Source organism: Chroicocephalus ridibundus, chromosome 3, assembly GCF_963924245.1.
Source record: "Chroicocephalus ridibundus chromosome 3, bChrRid1.1, whole genome shotgun sequence".
Classification (NCBI taxonomy): domain Eukaryota; kingdom Metazoa; phylum Chordata; class Aves; order Charadriiformes; family Laridae; genus Chroicocephalus; species Chroicocephalus ridibundus.
The window spans coordinates 3,998,913-4,020,740 of record NC_086286.1 but is presented as its reverse complement, the minus strand read 5'-3'; the positions used below and the strand labels follow the sequence as shown (position 1 = coordinate 4,020,740).

Here is a 21,828-nt window from a genome sequence, read left to right as displayed (position 1 = left end):
GCCCTGCTCAGCTACGTTCCCCAACGCCCAGCCCAACATCTCCGTTGGATCCGGGCATGCTCTAGTCCTCTCCTGGAAGCTGCATCGCTGTGAAGGAAATGATGTAAGGCTCATGAAGGTGAGGATCAGTTACTCGTGGTGGAACCTGGCATTGGCACTAGCTATCAAAGCATTCCCTTTGAGCCCAAAATGAAGTCTTTGGTCACTGTCCCTAGCCGTCAGTAGCAGACTTCTGCTGCTGTGGTGGGACTGGTTTTCTCCTGGTCATCACCAGGAGCATTTGCAGAATCCCCTTGAAGCTTCAGCAACCCAATGGGCTTGCCTTGCATAGCAGCTCTGGTCCCACTGCCTGGCCTCTGCGACACCATCCTCCCCTTGGTCAGCCTCCAAACAGCTCTTCCACACATCCCAGCCTGTCGCTCTCTCTCCTCAGCAGCCAAGTCAGTCTCCCGTGGCCCAAGCACAACAAACGCCGAGGTCGCCTGCTCGGCCGGCTGTGAGAATTCTGCCTTGCTGAGCCCCGCGGGAGCCGAGGGCTGTTTCCCGATCCTTCCCATGGCCTCCTGGCTTTTCCCTCTGTGCTGGCCACCACCATCTCCCCCTCGTCCTCCTGAAATTCTTGCCACCGCGCTGCCTCCCCACCCCGCGGTCCCATCTGCTTCCCCCCGCCTGCCTTACTCTGTCTTCCGCCGTCAAACTCACAGCTCTCAGCTCTGTCCCTCCCTTTGTTGCCTGCTTTTACCCTCTGCCATGTCCATCCCCCTCGTCAGACCCCGTTTCCCCGCACCCCTCCTAGCGAGCAATTTGACTCTAGCTGCCTTGGAGACTATTTATTTTAATAGGTATATCCCTCAGAACACTGGGTTAATATACCTGCTTATCTCTTCTCCCCAAGATAATTTTTTACATTGTAAATTAAACAGGGTAAGGAAAGTCAAAAGCCAAAGGAATCGATTTATTTTCCAATGCTCTCAGTGGAAGCCCCCAGCAAAGGCACATTTCACAGCACATACATAACTGCGTAGGTGGCGAGTGAAACAGCTGGAGCGCGGGAAGAGAAGTAAGGCCGCTGCAATTTGTCGAGGCAGTTTACGGGTATGGCTGAAAATCATGCAATTCCTGTCCTACAAAAGCCTGTCCTGTAAACCAATAAATCTTCTTACCAGCTCATCGGCTGCCCTGCACTTTTTGGGTTTCCCCTTGTTTGAGAGCACCAGCAAACGCACACTTTGCTGGGAGGGGCGGGGAATGCCCAGGCACGTGCAATTTCTTGTTCTCTTCATTGGGAACACAAGAACCTTCGGGGAACCTTCGGTGACTTCCCGGGAGCAGAGGGGACGGGGTAAGGGTTTGGAGGTCAGTAAGGTCTCCTGAGTCGAGTGAGGCTTTTGAGTCAAGGAACAGAGCAAACAACCGTCTTGTGTTAAGAAATTTTTATTTGTCCTTTGGATCTGTAACGTAAGCACATAAAATTACAAGTGGAAGAAACATCATGCCACAAAATTGCATAGAATTTTTACAAAAATGTGAATTATGCCTCTGAAACAACCATAGATCGAGGAACCGAAAAATATATACATGTTAACTGAGATATTTCATCCTACTTTGAAAGCAAATCATCAAGGACTAATCAATCACGGACACTATTAATACAATGTACAAGAGCAACACTGATTTCAAAGAAAGGCAAGCAATGATGTCCCTTTAGTTATCTCTCAGTGAATGTTTAGCTAATACATGAGCATTAATTAACATAATTATGAACATGTTAAATCTAAAATGTCTGGCCTTCATTAGAATTTTTAAAATTCTGTTTATACTGCCAAAACCAAGCTATTTTCAGTAGTGTAAAGATATCTGAAGTGCACGACCTAGTTTAATATAGACAGCTCTATTCTATACAGCAGAAAGTCCACGATACAGCATTTCCACACATTCAACACGGAACAAGGCAAATACATAAAAGGCACAAGACTTGCACATCATAAAGACCCTTTTTTCATTATCTTACTCTAGTTCAAGTAATATCAATATTAAATGATATCTGTTTTCACTGAAATAGTTTGAACGATGCAAGATGTACAGTATTACACGCTACCTTACACCTGCAGAAAGTGGCACTGTACAGATATAAAAAAATGTGAGTACAGGAAATGATCAAATACAAACGTACTGTAAAATGACTACAGCTGATAGTATCTTTAATCCAACCGGCATATTCCTTTATTTTTAAATATAAATAAAAGGTTAATTGGTATTTGCCCAAGTTGCTTCGAAGGCTGCGGTGAAGTCCTGGCTCCGCTGAAGTCCAGGGGAACGTAGCGCTGAAATTCAAAGGAGCTAAGATTTCACCAAAGAGCCTGCGCTGCACAACGGCTTCTATAATGCAAGAGCCTTCAGTTTTATTGTGAACACTGCTATCAGGTTTGGTTTTATTTAAATAGTTTAGACAATATGTCCTTTTTACTTTATAAAATGCAGCATTACACGTTGACTCTCTACGTTCTTCATGAGTGATTGATTTCAAAGTGCAAAACAAGGATTAACAGAGGATTCACCTTTCCTAGCATTAAGATGAAAGTCAGATTTTTGAATTTCACATTCACTAATTTCATCATCATCAACCAGAATAGTTTAATCCAAAATATGACCTCCAAACAATGTGCAATTTTTCTGTCTTTCTGCTTTAAGTTTAAAAAAGAAACATCAAAATACTGTTTGTTTTCCAAGATTTGAACTTATATATATATACACACCATTAGTTAACTGAAAACTTAAGCTTGATTTGTATTTTATTGCTTCAATTTAAATAAAATAAGTTACTTTAAAGTACTAAAATCCTGAGGGAACAGAAGTAAAGTAACTTAAGTGTTACGATGTATTAAAATGCCTCCCTATGCAATGGACTGCTTTCTCCGATTGCTTTTTTAATACAAAGTAAGGCCCCGATCTTGCAAACGTGTACGTGATGGTTCTTCCCCAGAAGAGTTGCGCTGAGCCCGCTGCTGCGCAGGAAAAGGCAGGTCTGCGAGTTTGCAGGATCGAGCCTCTCGACGCTGATCGCCGTCTTTGGAGCGAGTTCACCCTTCGCCCTAAGACGCCTCTTCACCACCCGGCCCAGGGAAAGGCCTTTAGCGCTACGCCCTGGCTGGGGCGCAGACCAGAATCCCTCTGTAAGGTTTCATCCTTCCTGTCTCTGTTAGAGTGGGAATCCAGGGAATAGCATTTCTTTACCTCTTCAAAGATCCTGACTTTCACAACGTCTCTCTGTCGTCTGATATAAATTTCTCAAAATGTGCTGTTACTTCTCTCATGCGTATCGTACAGTACATTAACTTTTGATTGTTCTTATTTTAAGAAGTCAGTTAAACAGATTAATATACGTTTTTAAATAACAGTGATCAGGTTTTTATATTTTGCTTTTCAATTTCAGACCTTAGTAAAACTGAGCCTCAGTCTTAAAAATAATGGAAGATTCTGTTAAATTTCAAATACTGTAGTCCTAAACAGTTTATAATCCTATCAAATTCAGTAAGCTTAAAATATGATACTTAAAATCAATACTTTTGAGTCTGCAAAATATATATCAAATTTATATTCTAAACCTACTGTGATTTACAACACTAACACCACAAAAAGAATTTTATGATTCAATGACTGTTTTATAGCAGTATAACCCAGCTGTTCGCTTTCATAAAGATTCTCTCTATTCACGTATCCCTGAAACGTTTCACTTGGCCAAGAGACCACGCCGACTTCAAACAGAAACCTGCCGTGTGTGTATATGGACGGATGTGTGTGCACATATAGCTATATATATATATCTATATACAAACATATATGCACTCACGCAGTGTAACAAACACAGAGGTACACAGACACCGACAGTCTCCAGGCAGAGTTCTTCTCTGGGTTTGCCTCTTGTCCCCACAGTTCCAAGAATTTTCAGCAGCAAATATATTTCTTTCCGTGTGATAAACAGAATATCAAGACAGCAAGCCACCAGTGCTTGCAAAGCTAAAAAGGATTAAATGTTTCAGTGCAAATGTAAAATGACGGTACGGCTGTCAAGGTGCAGTTATAAAGAGGGAAACAAATAAGATTAAGTACTGTTATAATATTCTCTAGGATCTGTATTAGTTTGGAGCACTTTGCACTGGCACTTCAAAAGGAAATCCGCACACATTTGTCTCTGTACAATACACTGGTCTTCATTAAACATTCTTAACAGTGAACATGGCCAGAAAATTACCCATTGTAAATTGGCCAAAAAAAAAAAAAAAAAGAAAAAAAAGAAAAAGAGGAGAGGATGGTTAACATTAATTTTCCCATTACAGCTGCACTAAGCTTCAGAATAATAATAAGATGAAGAATGAGAATGAAGACCTTTGCACAATACTTTTTATAAAATGTTCCTTTTGGGAAATGTGCACTCGAATGCAGATTCCTCCTGCCTCCCGAAGCGTGGCAGCGGCAGCTCGCGTCGGGAGAGCGGAGACGGGCAGCTGGGGAGCGGTGCGCCCTGGCGCGCTGATTGTTGCTTGGGCAGTTAAAAAGTAGTATCAAATACTTTTTCCGGATTCTCTTCTTCCAATTCCTCTTCACTTTGCAGAGGTTTATGATTTGATTTTCCACTGTCAGATGCCAGGGAAGAGGGGGCAGAACTGTGGTCTCCATCTTCACTGATTTTCCCTTTCATGGCTTCCTGTACGAACTCCAGAATTTCCAAAGGCAGTCTTTTGAATTTGTCTTGATATTCCTGATCAAGTTCCACCTGCAACTACAACAAAAGAGACAAGCTGTCTTCAGGTGTATCTGATGTGACCAGTGCTACAGTATGGGGAACACACCACACGAGGCGGGGGTGGGGAGGGGGGAATTAATAATGCATTTTTGCATGATCCCAGAATATATTCCTTCCTTTTCCGTATTAGCGCCACACATCCAACACGCCTATCGATTTCCATGCAGTCATGGCAAAGCTGAAGGAACGTGCGGCCATTTGTGCGTAAGGCTGGGTTTGGGTACCATCCTTGGGTACCCAAATCCTTAAAATATACATGGATTTAACTGTATTGGTGTCCATACTCCCACTGGCTTTCACAACACCCAACTCAAGTGCAGTATGGATCACAGACGAGCCTTTCAAAAAGCCAGGCCTTAATTAAGCTTCAGGTAGCTAATCACACATTAATCGCACCGCAAACATTGCTCTGAGAACAATATAGTAACTTTTGCCAGATTTCTTGGGTTGGAGAAACCATTAGGAAAAAGTCAGTTGTCAAAGGGAATCAAAGAGGGAGGGAAAAAAAGTTAAATTACATTTCTTAGGGCTAGATCATGGAAAGTTACATTATCTGATTAATGCAGTATGTGTCTTGGACATTACTGGGGAAAAAGTGTCATATCATCAACAGGATGCAAGAGGCATGCAGAAAGAAATCTGGCTATCAGTCTTCAGGAAGCTGTGGGCCCTTTCCCAGTATTTATTTGTATAGCCTTTGTTTTTAGCGCCCATGTTAGGATCTGCACGATCCATTATTTAAAAAAACATAATCGTGTATGGAGGTTTCGACTGAAGACAAAGCCAATTTTTTCATCATGACCAACACGAGCACGGCAGGAAGCAGAAGGGGTGAGTTCCAAAGCCAAACCCGCTCTGTCCGTTCGTCCGTCCATCCATCCATCCATCCATCCATCCATCCATCCATCCATCCATCCATCCATCCATCCATCCAACCACCCACCTTCTTAAAAGAGGGAGTCAGTCAGGTTCTGCTAACTGTAGCTGCAGCAGTTTCACAACAGTTTCTCAGGCAATTGGATTTTGAGCTATATTTTTTCCCGGATGCATAAAGGTGCTATGAATTCTGAACCTTCAGCTCTGTGCTTGAGTCTATCCTGTCTAGTTTCAAGTCTCCTTCACCCCATTGCGACGGCTCTCAACAGGTTAATACAAATTTTCCCTGGAACATTAGGACCTATACTACTCTTAAAATCCTTGGTCGGTCCACAGCGTGTGACTTTACCGCTATCCCTCCCTCTGAGCCCTTCCAATCCCATTCCCCGTGCTTCTGTCCTGGTTTTCATCCTGCATCTCTGATTTTATTTTTGTGAGGCCTCTTCTCCTTTCTCCTGATGTGCAAATCAATGTCCTTAGCTCACCTGGTCTAGTTCTACATTCCTTAATTAGACAAATTCTGCAGCTTTTCTTCCTCAGGATCTACGATCTGGCTTTTTCCTTGCAGTTCTCCTGCTAAAGCTCTTTCCTGCCTTATTTCTGACAATTTTCCTGCTCCTCTGGCCTCAGTTTCCCGCCCTGGCGTGACAGTGCTGACAAACAGCGAGTCTGAGGCACAAATGATTGGCATTAAATACACCCCGACTCTAAAATGTAGGTTTGTATCAACTGTTAGACAATCACTACCATAACACCCCTTTGTCAGGCAGTACCTTCCTTTTTTTCCTGAACTTTGTTTTCTGACTTTATGTCTAGAGAGAAATTTTTGAAGGGATCCCCCTTATGTCTCCATGTTGATAACGCCTCCAAGAGTACACGTATGATCAGAGGAACTGCGCTGGTGCGTGGTTGGCAGGAAAAACCCATGGATGATGCTGATCATCCCTCACATCCCTGCAGCCCCAGGCCTCTGCGCCTGCTGCCCAACGAGCTTCTCAACCACCGAGAGGCTACCTCTCCGCTGGTCTCTGCTTCAGAGTGATGGCAGCACGGCGCTCACCTCGGTCATATTGCAAATCCAAAGATTACGTTCTAGGCAAAAGGTCTACCGCCGTGGTGCAGGGACAGGCAGCTCTGTGTACAATATTTTTCATAAGTCCAGGAATCGTGGGAAAGGCTCCACTGTATCGAAAGACAAACCCTTATAAGAGGGCACGAATTCCTTTACGCAGGAGTGTCTGGGCCAGAGATGGGCTGCTGCATTTCCCCATCTCATTGTCATACACGGAATTACTGAGTTTGTAAATTTTGGGCACCTCAGGTATAAAAGGAGGTATGTAAAATCAAAAGTCAGAGAAAGTCTCCTGGCTCTCAACTACCTTCAGAACCTTGATTTGCTTAATTAGGTTTAAGAGCAATAGAAATATTGGAAATCCCTCAGAAACTGAACGCTATCTGAACCCTGTGCAACCATAAGCATGTTGTTAGATAGCAGTTGTGTCTAATACTCAGCTCCTAACGCGCCTCCAGTGGATAATCCCCCCTTAAGTCAAGCATTTAATAGAAAAGACATGAATCTGGAGCTGCCTCTCTCTCTTCAGTGTCTCCAGAGACAGTCTATGCAGGTATCTAATCACGAGAAGGTTGAAGTTAGTTGAGAAGGAGCAGACAGTAGACAGGGAGGGTTGATTAAAACTACAACAGTGTCTAAAAATTAGGTTTTCTTTTTGATTTCAAAGGCAGTGTCGGTCCTTTCCCTCGCTCAGCTTCAGCTGAGCACCTCAGAGCCCATTCCCTGACCCTCGCGCTATCACACGAGACTCCAGCTGCAACGAAGAGCACAACGGGTGAGGCTGGGCGCAGCGCAGCCATCCCACTGCAGGCCTCACCCCTCGCTGAAGTCTTCCTCAGCGCGCCCGGGGCTGGCAAACCCACGACAGCCTCACGGTGCATTGGCCGCACTTCTCCTTAAACCACCGGCCACAGGCACAACAACGGCAAGCAGCTGTGGGTCAAGGTTAAAGAAACAAGTTGGCTGCTTAAAACCAGCTGGCTCAAAAAAAATAGCTTTTTTTTTTTTTAAAAAAAAAAGCCTCAGTATCCTTCTATTAGACAACGATAACCACATTCTGTGGCTTTACAGGGACATTACAGCGCATTCACTAATGGAAAGCTGCCCTCCCATTAGTAGCAGTTGTCATGTCTGTCTTTTATTTGATTTGCTGATGGCACGACAAAGTGCCGTGTCAGTGTGCGTGTGCGTAAGTAAAAACCTCTCTGCACAACCAGCGCCCCACCAGTCTCCGGCCCTGCGTGGCCTCACCTGCCAGGTTGCTGTCCCCTTGGGTTGCTTCCCATCACAAGTCCGTCTACCCCGACTTCTCTGCTCTCTACCTACTAAACAAGGTGACCTACGCTTGCTTTTAGGTTTTTGAAGCCAGACAAGGGGGGGAAAATGAGAATGATGATTAGACGGGCAGATCATTATCTAGACCACTGTTCCCATTAACACATAACAACCTTCTTCCGTTATCTCACTATCTGCCCTCTTATAGATCCTTTGTCCTTTCTTTAACCCCCAACAAGAATGACTTATTGATGTCACCTCCATGCGGCTTTAGGATCCCACAAGGGTTGGAAACATTATTTCTTGTTCAGGTAAATCACACTCCTGTGTACTTTATTTACAGGCAATGGGTTAATACTTTAAAACTTGGAGCCATCATTATGTGTTTGCAGCGGGGTCCTTGGGGACAGGAGATGAATGCATTAGTCGCTCTTGACGGCTGTGGTCAGAAGCTCTAACTCTTGAATATACGCTTCCCTTTATTTTTTACACAAGAGTGCTAGCTAAAAACATCAGCTGATACTCACATCGGTATCGGGCCGTACCGGTATTATATCTCCAAGCGACAGAAGGAGAGAAATGATGCTTAGGTAGGGATCAAAGCTCAGGAGGTGCCATCCTCAGCTGCTGCCGGTTTGAAAGGGCTCTCCCCCACTCCATTTATGTGATCGCTTATCAAACTAGACATACACCAGCACAGGCTTGGAATGGGCTGCGGATCACCAGGTCACCAAGCTGTCCTGCTCAAAGTAACAGCAGATACGGTGGGGCTTTGTTTGCGACTGTCCTGCCTCTGTTAGCTCTGCCCCACAAGGGTTTCCACAGGGAAGCCGTGCCTGAGGCACCCCTCGGACTTCGGCCAGCCGGTAGGCAGCACGGGTGACCGAGCAGGGGCTTGGGCTTGCCCACCACCCAAACCTTTGACCCTCGACTACAACCAATGCAGCCCCGGGGCCTTGGGGATGGAAAACGAGCGGGGCTTTCCGTGAGTAAGCCCGTGCCGTAGTGAGCAGGGCTCCTGGCGGCCAGCCAGCTGCCCAGCTGATGGACTCTCATTCCCTCTCCATTCAAAGGGCTCATCGGCAGCCGGGGCTACAACCCCTTTCCAAAAAGGGTCATCCTTCAGGGAAAGGCCTCAGCAACCCTTCCTTGGAATGTGGGAGGGGAAAGCGAATATGGTCATTCAGCTTAAAGCAAGGAAAATGCACTCAGAAAAGGCAACGGGTGGTATTATTAAAAGTATTTATAGCATTTGTACCTAGCTGTTATTATTAAAACTACCAAAATAACATAGCATAGCATTAAAATAGTGACCAGAGCATTAAAAAAAGTAACTGCGATCAATAAAGAATTACAGAAGCAGGAACTGTGGTTTCAGGCTATCCCGATCAAGCCCCTGTAGACTTTTGCATACTTGCAATGTGATCTAATGAACTTCTGTTTCTACCAAGAACAAAAATAAAATGATCACATGAAAAACGCAACGTGCTGCCAACACAAGTTACCAGGAGGCCCGAAGTTCACAGAGAGTGTTTAGGTTAAAAAAAATTAGAAAATTAAAAAAGAAAATAAATATGTTGAACCCCTTAATCCTTAATTATTCCACATTTATGGTGTTTCATATTATCTTGTCCCCAAGTTTAAGCTTCAAATACTGAACTCCTCTCCCTTCTCGCTACCTGAAATCCATCTCCTCCCTCTTTCCTGCTGCAGAATCCTTTTTTTGCATTTCAGGATTGTTTTAAGATAACTGTGGATAAGCAAACAAGCGGGGCTAATGAGATACTAGAATCTAATAATGAGCTGCCAGAAGTTTCAGATGTAGAGCAAAGTTAAGAAAAGTTTTGCAGTAGCTCAAGCTGTGGGAAGCAGGTATCTGCACAAACAGAAATGGCAACCGCGTCTAGGACCTCAGGTGTGAGAAGCAGAGACCTTACTGGGTGCATTAAAAACAAGCAGCGGACTAAAAGGTGACCCTGTCACACACATGGCGAGTTTGGGAATGCCTCTGTGGGCTGCTGCTATTGCCAGAGTCTGGTGAAAGTCTACTGCACGTACCCTGCAGCCAGGCTCCATGGCTTGAAGACACGAGGCGGACGCACAGCTGGCCGACAGGCAGCGCCGCTTCCATCTGACCTCCTCCCCCTCCCTCCGGCACCCCAAGGGAAAGGGAAATTGTGGGGGAAACCACGTCCAGCCCATCTCCCTTCCTGCCACAGCAACACCTTTGAAGCTGTTAATGCAAACGCTGCCGCTCCTTCCCATTGTGCCTTAAAAGTGGTGTTTCGGAAGTTAGCGATGAAAGTGTTTTTCAAACAATTTTCCCCTCTCTTCCTTCCCCATACAGCTTGAGATACTGCATGCTTGGTCTGCGCAGCGGTGTGACCGTCACGGCCTGGTCAGCACCACTCTCCTGATGGAAGATCCCGTGCCAGAGGTGGTTATCTGATGCAAAACCCACCCACTTCCACACAGACTGGGATTCATTCCAGCTCACGTATTTTTTTAAAATATATTTTCCACTCAAAAATAACAGAAGGGTCACTACTTAAAAAGCATCTCAAGAATTAAACTTCAAGCAAAAACGTTTTGATAAATTTATGGATGGAATACAACTGGTTACACGTTTTGAGGAAAAAAAACCCCACCAAAATGCAATTTTGTTGAATCAAAACCATTCATTATGGCCATCTTTGTTTTGATTAAGTTCTTCCACTGCAAAAATTTGATCTGACTCAAAATCAACTTTTTTAGGTCTCAGGTTTTCTAGTCCACTTGCAATTTTTCTGTAAGGCCAGTTTTTTGGGTTTTGCATTTCTTTTATCCCTCCTTTCAAATCTGTCTCATTTTCCACTATTCGTTAAGTACTTTGTTTCCCTGATCACACTCGTTTTTGCTCTGAATGGTGCACTGAATTATGAATGAAAAATACTCAAAAAACCCTGGCTCAACGATCCAGGTAAAAATGCACTCTGAGGACTAAACAGTTTGGTACCTCCAACGATGTCTGACGTTTCCAACAGCAAACTCTTTATTCTCAAGTTTTTAAAAAGATTTTCATAGAATCAGAGGGTTGGCAGGGACCTCTGGAGATCATCTAGTCCAACCCCCTGCCAGCGTAGGGTCACCCAGAGCAGGCTGCACAGGTATTTTAACAATATTTGAGTTCTGAGTCCAAACGTGAAAAATTTGTAAGTTGCGCCATCTCCCCTTAAGGAAGGGCAGCAAAATAGCAAAATAATGACTTTTTTTGGTATTTGATTATTGTATTTATTCACCAGTTGAAGCGTGATACTGATTTGTATCCATAATTACCGCAGCACTACCCACGTGCAATGTAATGTTTAATTCCCCATAACCAATACCTGTTCTTTTTGTTTTACCGATGAGAAGCTCAACTGCATTCATTTCTTCTGTGCAATTTCAGCAGAATGGATTTTGACAAGAGGCAGTAACCGGTTACTACACGATTTGTAACAAAAGGGGGACTGCAACCTCTACAGGATATTTCTGTTTAGCAAAGCTCCCGTTTTCCTTCTCCCGTGTCGTTGGAGGTGTTTATTTTCTTAACAGCAGCGACACCGATCTTCTCGCTGGCCAGTGAAAGCACATTACAACAGAAATCCTGCTCTGCCATTGTGGCTCCTTTCTCACTCCTCCCGTTTCTCTCAATCTCCCGAAGGTCCAAAGAGCGACTTTTCTTCCTGCAAACGTTTGACCCATGTGTCTAAAGATAAGTTTGAATTTGGGGGCTTTTACGACTGCATCAGACAACAAATATGCATAATGTCAGCGACCTCAATTTAGCTTCCAAAACAGCACACAGAGGACTCCCAGATTAAGGGTACAGGGAGCAAGCAAGCTGCTGTTCTGCTGCTTTTCATTTTCAGAGCTTACTTAATTAGAAAGTCATTCTGGAGGGATACAGCATTAAAAGACATATGAGTAGCAAGAATTGTTAAAAGCAGATGGAGGCTCAGTAACAGGGAGAGTGAAATTCAGGAACAGAGCTCAGGGATCAAGTGATTTACAGGCAGCAATTTTTGTTTAATTGGAAACAGAAGGAGCTTCTTATTAAGGACCGTGTTATTCCCTCCACTAAGCAGATTTCTGCTGGGAAGGCAAAGGAGTAGCCACTGCTTAGTTGTCCTCGCGCCTTGTGGCCACAGTCCCTCTGCAGCCGTCAGCCTGCTATGGGGGGCCGCAGAAGACAGTGACTTGCAGTGAGGGTGACAGGTTTGAGGAGAACCTGGGACTCCTCTGCCAGACCTTTCCAAAAGTGATATACCCACCTCTGACACGTGGAAGAATAGCCCAAAGAAAGCAGCTGGGAAATGCAGTTTCTTGCGAAGCTGTTTATCTAGGCCTGGGAAAGGAGGTAACATCTCTACATGCGCAGAGAGCACCTCAATGCTCTCTTTTTCTTTTTCTCCCAGTGACCTCAAGCGAGCGCAAAAAAGAACATGCCGCCGTGTTAACGTTTGGGCTTAACATAGCTACTCCTAGACAATATAGCTGAGCATGAAATTAAACTAAATTCGACTCCAACACACCGAGTCGAAATTCCAACCCTGCACGCTCTCCATGCTATTCTGCTTCTGCAGGGGTTGTATTTTTGACTGATCCCCCCCTGCCTTCCTATGTCGACAGGTTGCACAGTCCACTTGCTTTCCTTCAGAAATTGCCCCAAGACGGGCTTGAAAACACCACTGTAGCACCTGAAGCACATCACAAGCCAAGGAGTCTAGAAACTGTACACTGAGTTATCTTACCTTATTCATATACTCCCCCTTGGACTTCCCCTGTTATCTTCCGTGTTTCAGCTTCGCATCTCTTCCTGTTAAAGCCAGGGTGATTTGCTGTGCCTCCCTAATGTACAACAAGTCCCCATATAAATGAGTCCTTTAACATCTGCTGTCTCAAGGCATTAGACTGTAACCTTAGGGCCTTCGTCAATCTGCGTCTCCACCTTTATTAACTGCAACCTCAATTAAACCAATGGGACTGTGAAGAAACCTGGGACCTGGGCTCCTAGATTTTAACACTCTCATAAAGAAACTCGTATCTTCCTTCTGCATAGTAAACCAACGTCTATTCCAAGAGCTCATTAAAAAATAAATGTTTGAGCGATGAGATGCCCAACAGTGTTGCCCAGGTTATACATATGTTTTATATACATCTGCCTGTACTGTACCTCTGCTAAAATCTTCTGCGTTAGGGAAGCTTCTTACAGCAAAAGCCTAAACCGGTCATCTTTTCCTACTGGCAGCTGTATTATTAGTAGCATTTTCAGACCTCTTGCATTTTCTTTAAAGACACAGCTTGTGCTGAATTCTATGGGAGGATTTTCTTTACGATAACTTTTGTTTCCCATTTCTTCATCAGTAGAGCAGTTTATTCTCATGCAAAGCCCTGCTCTGTGCCTTGTAAGCTGTATACTTGGAATCACTCTTCTTTCTGAAGACTATTTTGTGTAATTGTTTCCTTTTGTGGACAAAATGCTTTCTTAAGCTGTCAACTATTTTCCTGATGACTCTATAAATACGTGACCTATGCATCTCATGATGCATATGAATAAAGATAATTTGAGCTGATATGAAAGGGAAAAAAATCGCCTTTCCATGAGCACGTATAACATTTTAAGGATAGATTCTGCTCTTTTTCATTATCACTGGAGTAAGTTAGCTTCGCTGTAAGCAAAAGTGAATCTGCTCAGTTTCAATGCAGTAAATCCAGAGAAACTCCACTGAAGTCTCATCTATCATCAGATACTGCCCTTACTTTATTGGGGTGGATCCAAGATAAATAACTCTAGTGACATAGCTCAAATAGAGCTTCTTAACTGGTCCTTTTACAGAGTGCTGTCCATATTTTGGATACTGAATTGAAAACAAACAACTAAAAAAAATCAGTGCACCTTCTAATGAGTGATTTTTTCCACTTCCACGATGCCTCCAAGGCACCCTGTAAACAGGCAGCTGACTGTCCAACAGCACAAGGCCTTGGAAGAGTAGCAGTATTGTAACTCTCAGCTCAAGAGGTCATAACAGTCCCTTGGAAACTCCTTTTAAGTGACATCTTGAGGTTATAACAGCAACAATATATTCCAGAAATATTTCAAATCCCGGGTGGACCGGAGAATGCGGGACTCTCAGAGCTGTGCAGCACCACGGCAGCTGAGCGGGATGTCTCCAGGGGCCCCTGGAATCCGCGGGGCCACTTTACGGATAATGTATTTTGCCTAAAAGTGGTGCTGTCCCGCAGAGCGAGGGATTCTGGTTATTTCTGGAAGCGGACAAAGAGAAGAAACGAAAGCTTCAGGTGCTTAAGGCCTCTTGCGTGAGGGCTCAGGAGCTGATGAAGTACAGATCTGAAAAAAATGTGGTAAAACTCTCACCGCAGCTTCTGGATCCTCGCCTAAATGGAACTCTGAATACAGTATAACAAAGTGGTGTTCAGTCTCTCACATCCACCTTGCTAATAGATAATTACAGTGTCGCCTGTGTCTGACTCTTGGCAGGACATCTCTAACAGGTCCCATCAGTATCGCAGAAAATTCCCTCCAAACAAAGAGATTTCTTCTCAAATACGACAATGAAAAGGAAATAAATAATCTATTTCTCTGTCTCTCTCTAGTGGCATCACTGTGCTACTCAATGGAAGAGGAACAGAGTCGTCCTATGATTAAGTCTGGCACCTCCTTTCACTGCGACATCCCGCTCTGCCCTTCCTGCGCAGCCCAGACCCTCCAGCCTGTTTCCAGTAATGAGAGCTCCTAACATACACCGAGGTCTGTGTATGCTGAGACGGCGCGGTTCCCAAGGTACGTGCTCGCGGTAGTTTCCATGCCATTGATAACTGTTAGGGAACAGGTTTAGGTTTAGAACTGAGGTTTAGAAGTGAGGCATCATCAGTTCAAAAAATAATCTCACTCATAAATCCTTCTGCTGCACTTTGAAGTTTACCTTGCACTGACTCTACCTCTTCACATCAGAAACCCTCCGCAGGATGGAGCCTCATTGAAAAGTCTGCTTGGAAAATTACTGAGCAGAAAGCCCTTCTGTTAATATCCTGTTAAAAATGAATGATTTTAGACTAGAAAGCAAGCACTCTCTGAATCAAGATCAAAGCCTTAGAAGTTTCTTTGAAAATCTTTTCAAGTAGTTGCAGTTCTGTGAGCCCTTGTAACAACGAAGGCTAGTCCAAAATATTTCCTAACTCATTAACAACACGAATCTGGCTTCCTCTTTACTATTAGCAGAGAAGAGCCAATTTAGTGACGGACCCATTATTTTCTAACATAACAAGCTAACGAAAAAAATCTATTCAGGACCTGGCAGAAGTTTAACAGCAAAGACGGAGCTACCGTCCCTCATTTTCCATCTTCCAGAAATGATGGTTCAGTATTTTAGCCTTTGTACTTCCAAATATCAGGAAAGTTTTGAGGCTGAGTTTAACAATGACAAAAAGTTGGGACTCGATTCAAATTTATATATTGATGTATACGTTCATTATTATCTAATGACCATCAAATGGAGACGTGTCATTGCTAAGGATACAGAGACCATCTACGGCTGCTCTGTGTTTATATGTTACCATTATCTTCACGTCTCTCTACTTCCACCATTGTTTCATCCATATATCCACCACTTCTCGTTTCATGCTGTATTACACAACACACTTTTTTTTTTTTTTTTTTTTGACTTGAGCAGCAAAATTAGTGTGGAATTTTAACTGCAACTCTTAAAAACTTTATAGCTTAATGTAAGAGTGGCACTGCCCAGAGGTTCAACCTAATTAAAAATAGCCTGAGGGGTTTTACTTCCCGATACTACAATGAATTTAAAAGGAAAAAAACCACAAACCTCTCCTCTTCTTGTCTGTGCTGCTATTACTGGATTAAGTGGTACCATGCAATGGGAGGTTATTGGAGCCATCCTCATGATTAAGTTCAAGGGATTAATATTTCAGTTCAGTTGTTTTTTATTTAAACATTTTTTCCAAAGGTCATATTAACGCTGACTACTGCAAACTCGGGCAACTTTCTAATTACCCATCAAATTTAAATGAACCATGCAGAAGACTTTACTTAATGACGTTCAGCAAGCGTCCCACAATGCAAAAACTGCCATATAAGGTAACTTCATAAAGCTAGAGAAACACGACAAAGCCCGTCGCACTGCTGTGCAGAGCAGCCTGAACTCCTGCCTGTTAAAGGGCACACCCAAAGTTCACTTCAGCCTACAAGAAGAAGGTGGTTGACTTTGATGGCTTTTGAACCCACAGAACTGTCAACCATCTAAGTACAGGCGCAAACCAACCAGGTCAAAGGAAGGCACCGCTGGCACAAAATGGCATGAAGTGCACACTCCTTCCCCAGCAGAGCTCTGAAGGTAACCTGACTCGTAAAGAAGCGCAAAAGATGTGTGTCAGAGGTTCAGGATTTTCAGCTCTCTTGTCTGACTGATGTAAGGAAACTGCAAGGCATGAAAGAGTCTAGGAAACAGGACCGAGTTGCTGCTTAAAATCCAAGCCTGCTTCAACAGACAGGTAGACGTAACAACTTCCCACAGAGAACGTCAGGTGTCATTCTCGCGTCCAGACCTGCCCGCCTTTCTCTGCGTACAATCTGATGTGGTTTCTGTTGAGCACCTGAGCTCCATGAAGAAGGGAAACCTCTGAAGGTGTTTTGCTCTCTTAATGCGTAGTGTGGGTGAAGGACTACCACCCTGAGCATGCTGCAGCCCAACCAGCCAGCACAGATCCTGAGGTCAGCTCTTCTCAGGTGTGGTGGAATATCTTCAGTGAGCTACTGGTGACAGAAATCGGGTGTGTCATAGTTACTGGTGACAGAAATCGGGTGTGTCATAGTGCTTGTGTGTTTGAGTCTGCACTATGGCATGCTTTTCATCTTGCTGTGCAGTTGGACATCTTAAAGTCCTCTTGAACAGATCTCTTAATGATATTGCCAATAGCATAGTTGGGTTTTGTGGTCAGACCTTCCCGTTGCTAGGAAAAGGGAAATGCAAATTCCCTAGAAGCCATCAGAGACAGGAAAATAAGAGATACTACTACAGCTTACAACCACTTCAGTTCCTTTGGTATCTCCCTTCCCCACCGATGTCAGTGGGCCACAGCACGTGGAGGTCACACTGGGGCCTCATCCAGATCTCAAGCCTACTACAGGAAGAGTGAGCTTTGGTACTGCCATCAGTGCGTGCTGGATTTAGTCCCTGGCTTCTCTCCTTCTGAAGCTAACACAGTTCATCCAAGTTTAGTTCACCAGAGGGTCAAGCCTGAACCGAGACGAATCTCATGGAACTTCACCAAGTCCTTTGCTTTTTTTTCCACTGAGAGGCATGACATCAAAATGTATAACATGATCTCCTGAGAGCTCAGATTTGTTTTTAATCTGATTTCATTTACGTGTATCACTATTGGTAGCTTCTATCTTGGAAAAGTTTTGTACCACACAAAACCTTATTTAAGAAAAAAATAAATTGGCAGTAGAACAAAAGCTCTTTCCATTATAAGAACTTATCTTTTCAATGCTCTATCAGTATTTTATTATTACTTCAGTACTTGACATGTTCCAAAAGCATTAAAAAGTTCTAGAGAGGTCTTACAACTTTACAGTGTAGTCTCTGATGCCAATTCTGATCACAATCTAGTTGAAGATAAGTTTAATGAGCACTAGAAAAATAAAGGCCTTTTATAAATGATCAAGTTATTTAAGGAAGCAAAATAATACTTTGAAAACATTGGTTGCTTGGTTTAAAGTTCTATTTAAAATATGCGTAGAGTGCACATTTTTGTTGAAGATAACAGAAATCTGTCTTGAATTTTGGGAGTATTCCAAATGATGGTAGACAACTATCAGAAATGAATGAGATTATTAATTTTCAAAAAACCCTTTTAGAACAGTGACTACAAAATGTCATCTTTTCCCCATCTCACAGAAATGTATTTAGAACTATAGAAATACGGACAAGTGTTAGACTTGGTGATGGTGAGTGAACAATTAAGTCATCTGCTACTCTATGTAACAGTAAAAAGATTATTCTGAGTTAGTTACAGAAGTTATTCCTAAAAATTTCTTATCACTTAGGTTATTTAAACTTTCTTACATATCAATTAGTTTGAAATAATAAGTCTTTAGGCTATCCATTAATTGCAGCACTGTAGACACGATCTGTATTTAAAATTATGCAATGAAAATTAAGCCGAAGCACCAAGCTGTCTTGGCTAACAAAAAAGGTTTCCTCAGCCCTTCGGATAAAGAAGGAGAGATAATGGGGGCACTGAATTCACAGGAGAACTCCTTCTCAGTTTACTGTTCTCTCTCATCACACGCTAACACCGACTACCGGAGCCACAAGCCGTTATCCACGTGTTTAATTTGCAGCGTTGCATTTGCAGTGCATTCATTTTCCGATCGTACGGTACGACCGTGTTCAAACAAAAAAAGAAAAGAAGTCCTGTGATTAATGCAAAGGAGAGCAACATACATAACCTGAAGGACAGCTGATTAAGAAGATTCTGCAACAGGATCATTTACAAATGCAAGGTAAACGTGGGTGGGAAATTTAAAGAGTTTAGTTACTCTTTTAGAAGTGAGAGGGAGGCCGGCTGCAGAGGCACATCTGGTCTATACGTCAGGAGAAGGCACCATTTTTGGTTTCTCTCTCTCCTGCTGTTGTGGCTCTGGGCTCTCAAAAAAGGCTTCAGCCCACCCTTTTACGTCTTGCTGCCTTTGCAGAACAGATCTTAGGACAACTGAATTTCTCTTGTCTGGTCGTATTTTGCTTCACTGATACACTGAAACTACAGTTTGGCATTTGTACCATTATAGCTGGTTCACGCTGGCATCTGTCAGAGGCACACAGCGTGGACTGCCACATCAGTCACAGCGGCTGACTGCAGCCAGGATGGGACCTGGGATTATTTTAAAAGTGCAGCCATTAATTGGTAGGTGTTTTCTCCTCAAATCCTTTCTGCCTGCGGCATGAATGAGGAGTCAGACAAAACATTCAGCTGATTCAAACAGATCTTGGGAATGGTGTCTTCCTGACATAGAAATCGGAAAAAAAGCAGCTGAAATATTCCGTGTTGAAAAGGATGCCTGTCGGAGGTAATTGTACCCGAGAGCGATGCTCCTTTAAAGTCAGACAAACTGCAGCAGCTCACTATCTGCCGGACTTCTCTGCATGCTGCACCAGCAATTCCAGAGCTGTTCCACCTTCCTCTCTCCTCTCCCCTATGCTTAATTGGACTTTTAAATAAGAAAAGGCAGAGCATTGGGCAGTCAGCTTTTTGTGTGTAACACAGCTCTTTTTATCCTCGAAAAATAGCGGATTACACTTCTGTGCACAAAAGAAAAAGAGATCCCCTTGAACGTTCAGCCTAGCCACTGTGAGATTTCCTAATGTCAGTGTCCTGCACTCAATATGTGACTCTCTTAAGACACTAAAAAGTGTTCTCTATTATATGCATGTTTATCACAAAAGTGCTCTCACTACTACTGATAAATGGTTATAGGAGGGAAACAAGGGTGAACACTAAGTCAATCCTCTTATGACGTGTCTGTGTGCTTGTGGATGCACATACTCACAAAACAGGGGCAAAAAGGGAAGGCATCTGATTATTTTTAAGTAAATCAAAATAATGACTTTACTGGCATAAACACAGATTTCGTATAAAAATTCACATTACTGAAATATTCATATAAAAGACACAATTGGTTCAGGGACGACAGGTACAAAAAGGGTCTTTGGTGAGATATTTATCAAAGATTTTATTTTTTTTCCTGATCTCCTACATATTGTAAGAGAGGGGCCAGAATTGGACATGAAAATGGACATTGTCGTGGTGGGCACCTGTAACAGCTGATCAGCCTGGGACGACTGGGTGGTGAAGCCAGCTTACTCGCCCAGAAAACTTTTCAAAAAGGAATGCAGCAGGGCACGGAATACATAAACTTCTTAGCAGGCAACGTTCATATTTACAATATGTACTCTCTACTCTACTGGAGATTGGGTGGGAAAGCAGACACCTATTTCACATAAAAGATCTGGACCTATGAGCAGGTTTATTGCTTTTTCACACTATATCAATTCCTGCAGCAGCCAATAGAGAGGATCTTGGCCTATGCAAAATCCTCAATGATTTCTATCACTGAACTAAATCTGCTTATGAGGGAGTCGCAGCCATCAAAGGGCAGCTGATACTAGAAGAAATTAACCCCAGTCTTAAAAAAAACCCCTCACTTAAAAAGTAAAAAAGCTAAGTAATAATTTAAAAAATTGAATTAATTTTCAACCAATTAGTATTTTCAAGTGGGAGCCGCAGGAGTGTCTGTCTGAATACAAATGGGAATGAAGGGTACTCCAGGCCAAAAGGAGACGTTAACACTGACATGGAATTGGGGAGAAGTTACAGCAGAATTTATTCCATTATGCCATGGAGAGCGTGAGCCCCTGCTCAGAATTACAATGATTCCCCGAGAAAAAGACTGACAGTGAGTTACCGCTCCCAGGAGCTTCTACAATTTCCACGCTGCTTAGCATTACAGGCTCGTACATCTATCACACCTCAACTTCAGCAGCATCCAAGCTCTGCGGTGTGAGGTGTATTACTAAAAGGACAGGGAAGGGTGTAATTGCCACCAGGGCCATCGGTCCTGTCAGGAATACTGATTCCTGCAACCCGATCTCTGCTTTGAAAACTGCACCCGCATAATTTTCAGCAGAAAGGAAAGTTTTAAGAGTGGAAATATTACACTGAGATCTCACTGACCTATATAACACTGCAGAATAAAACTGTGATCCAAACAACTAATACAAATAAACTCAAGAAGGACCACAGATAAGCTATTCTATACGCTAATAGTTTCTAGAAATACTAACCTCAGTATCAGCAGTTTGTGAAATCATTTGTCCTATGAGCTCCACGCCGTATGTTTTATTCAGGCATTAACACTTTGTGAAAATAAAGCTGTCAGAATGTGAGCTACCACATGCAATATCCTTCCCACAGGCCATACAGTCATTAAACACGGAGGCTGACATTGCACCATGCAGAATTCTGGTGGTGTGTAACAGCTATTAAAAGACTTACAAAAATCCAGGTTCAGAAAAAATGCCAGCTTGATTCTCGACAACACCTACATATGGCTGAAGCCCCACTGAAAAACACTATCATGCACTTAAGTGTTCATTTGAAACACGGCTTAAAGGATGAGGAAAGCGTAGGAAAAGATTTTAGGTCTTACTTTTTAGAGCTCTCATGAGCCATCCCTACCCGGCCAAAACGTCCTAGCGGGAAAGCCATTTTGCATGGAAGAGAGAGAGCTGCATGTTCAGACCAGACTTCTAAGTCTACATTCTCTTCTTGTGTCTCAAAAATTTTATCTTAGGTTTCTGCTGTTGACAAAGGTAACTGTTAACTGATTGGAAGTTCCTCCTACAGATGACTAATATTTATTTAGTCACTGGTGGATTCAGAGTTCCTGAATGAAGTTGTAAATTTAGGTAATTTCTCTAGATTTCCGCACAGCTCTTATCATGGCTTCGAAGGATTATGCACCTCTCCCGCTCAGAAATATTCCCTAAGGTCATTAGTCTTGTTCAGCCCAAAGCCACTGGTTTCTTCCACGGGAGCGAGAGCTGAGATTCTGCTTTATGGCCTGCGGGAAAACTTGGCTCTTTCCTTCTGCACAGCCTGCCCTCCTCCTATCCAGGTACTCCAAAGCATTCAAAATCCTTACCCTGTGGATGCAGCACTGACAGCTCAGGGCAGAAAG

At 43.3% G+C, this 21,828-nt stretch overlaps 1 protein-coding gene across 2 annotated transcripts in view; it reads right to left on the bottom strand.

Annotated features, from left to right (window-relative positions):
* Positions 1-1,418: 1,418 nt before the first annotated feature.
* PLCB1 (phospholipase C beta 1) overlaps positions 1,419-21,828 on the bottom strand; it is a 398,333-nt gene continuing 377,923 nt past the window's right edge. The window contains exon 32 of one of the 2 annotated variants that reach the window (XM_063331245.1): positions 1,419-4,780. In XM_063331245.1, coding sequence (XP_063187315.1) covers positions 4,550-4,780 — 231 coding nt within the window. In that variant the 3' untranslated portion in view covers positions 1,419-4,549. The remainder of the gene's footprint in view (positions 4,781-21,828) is intronic. The other variant, XM_063331246.1, reaches the window with a different exon arrangement.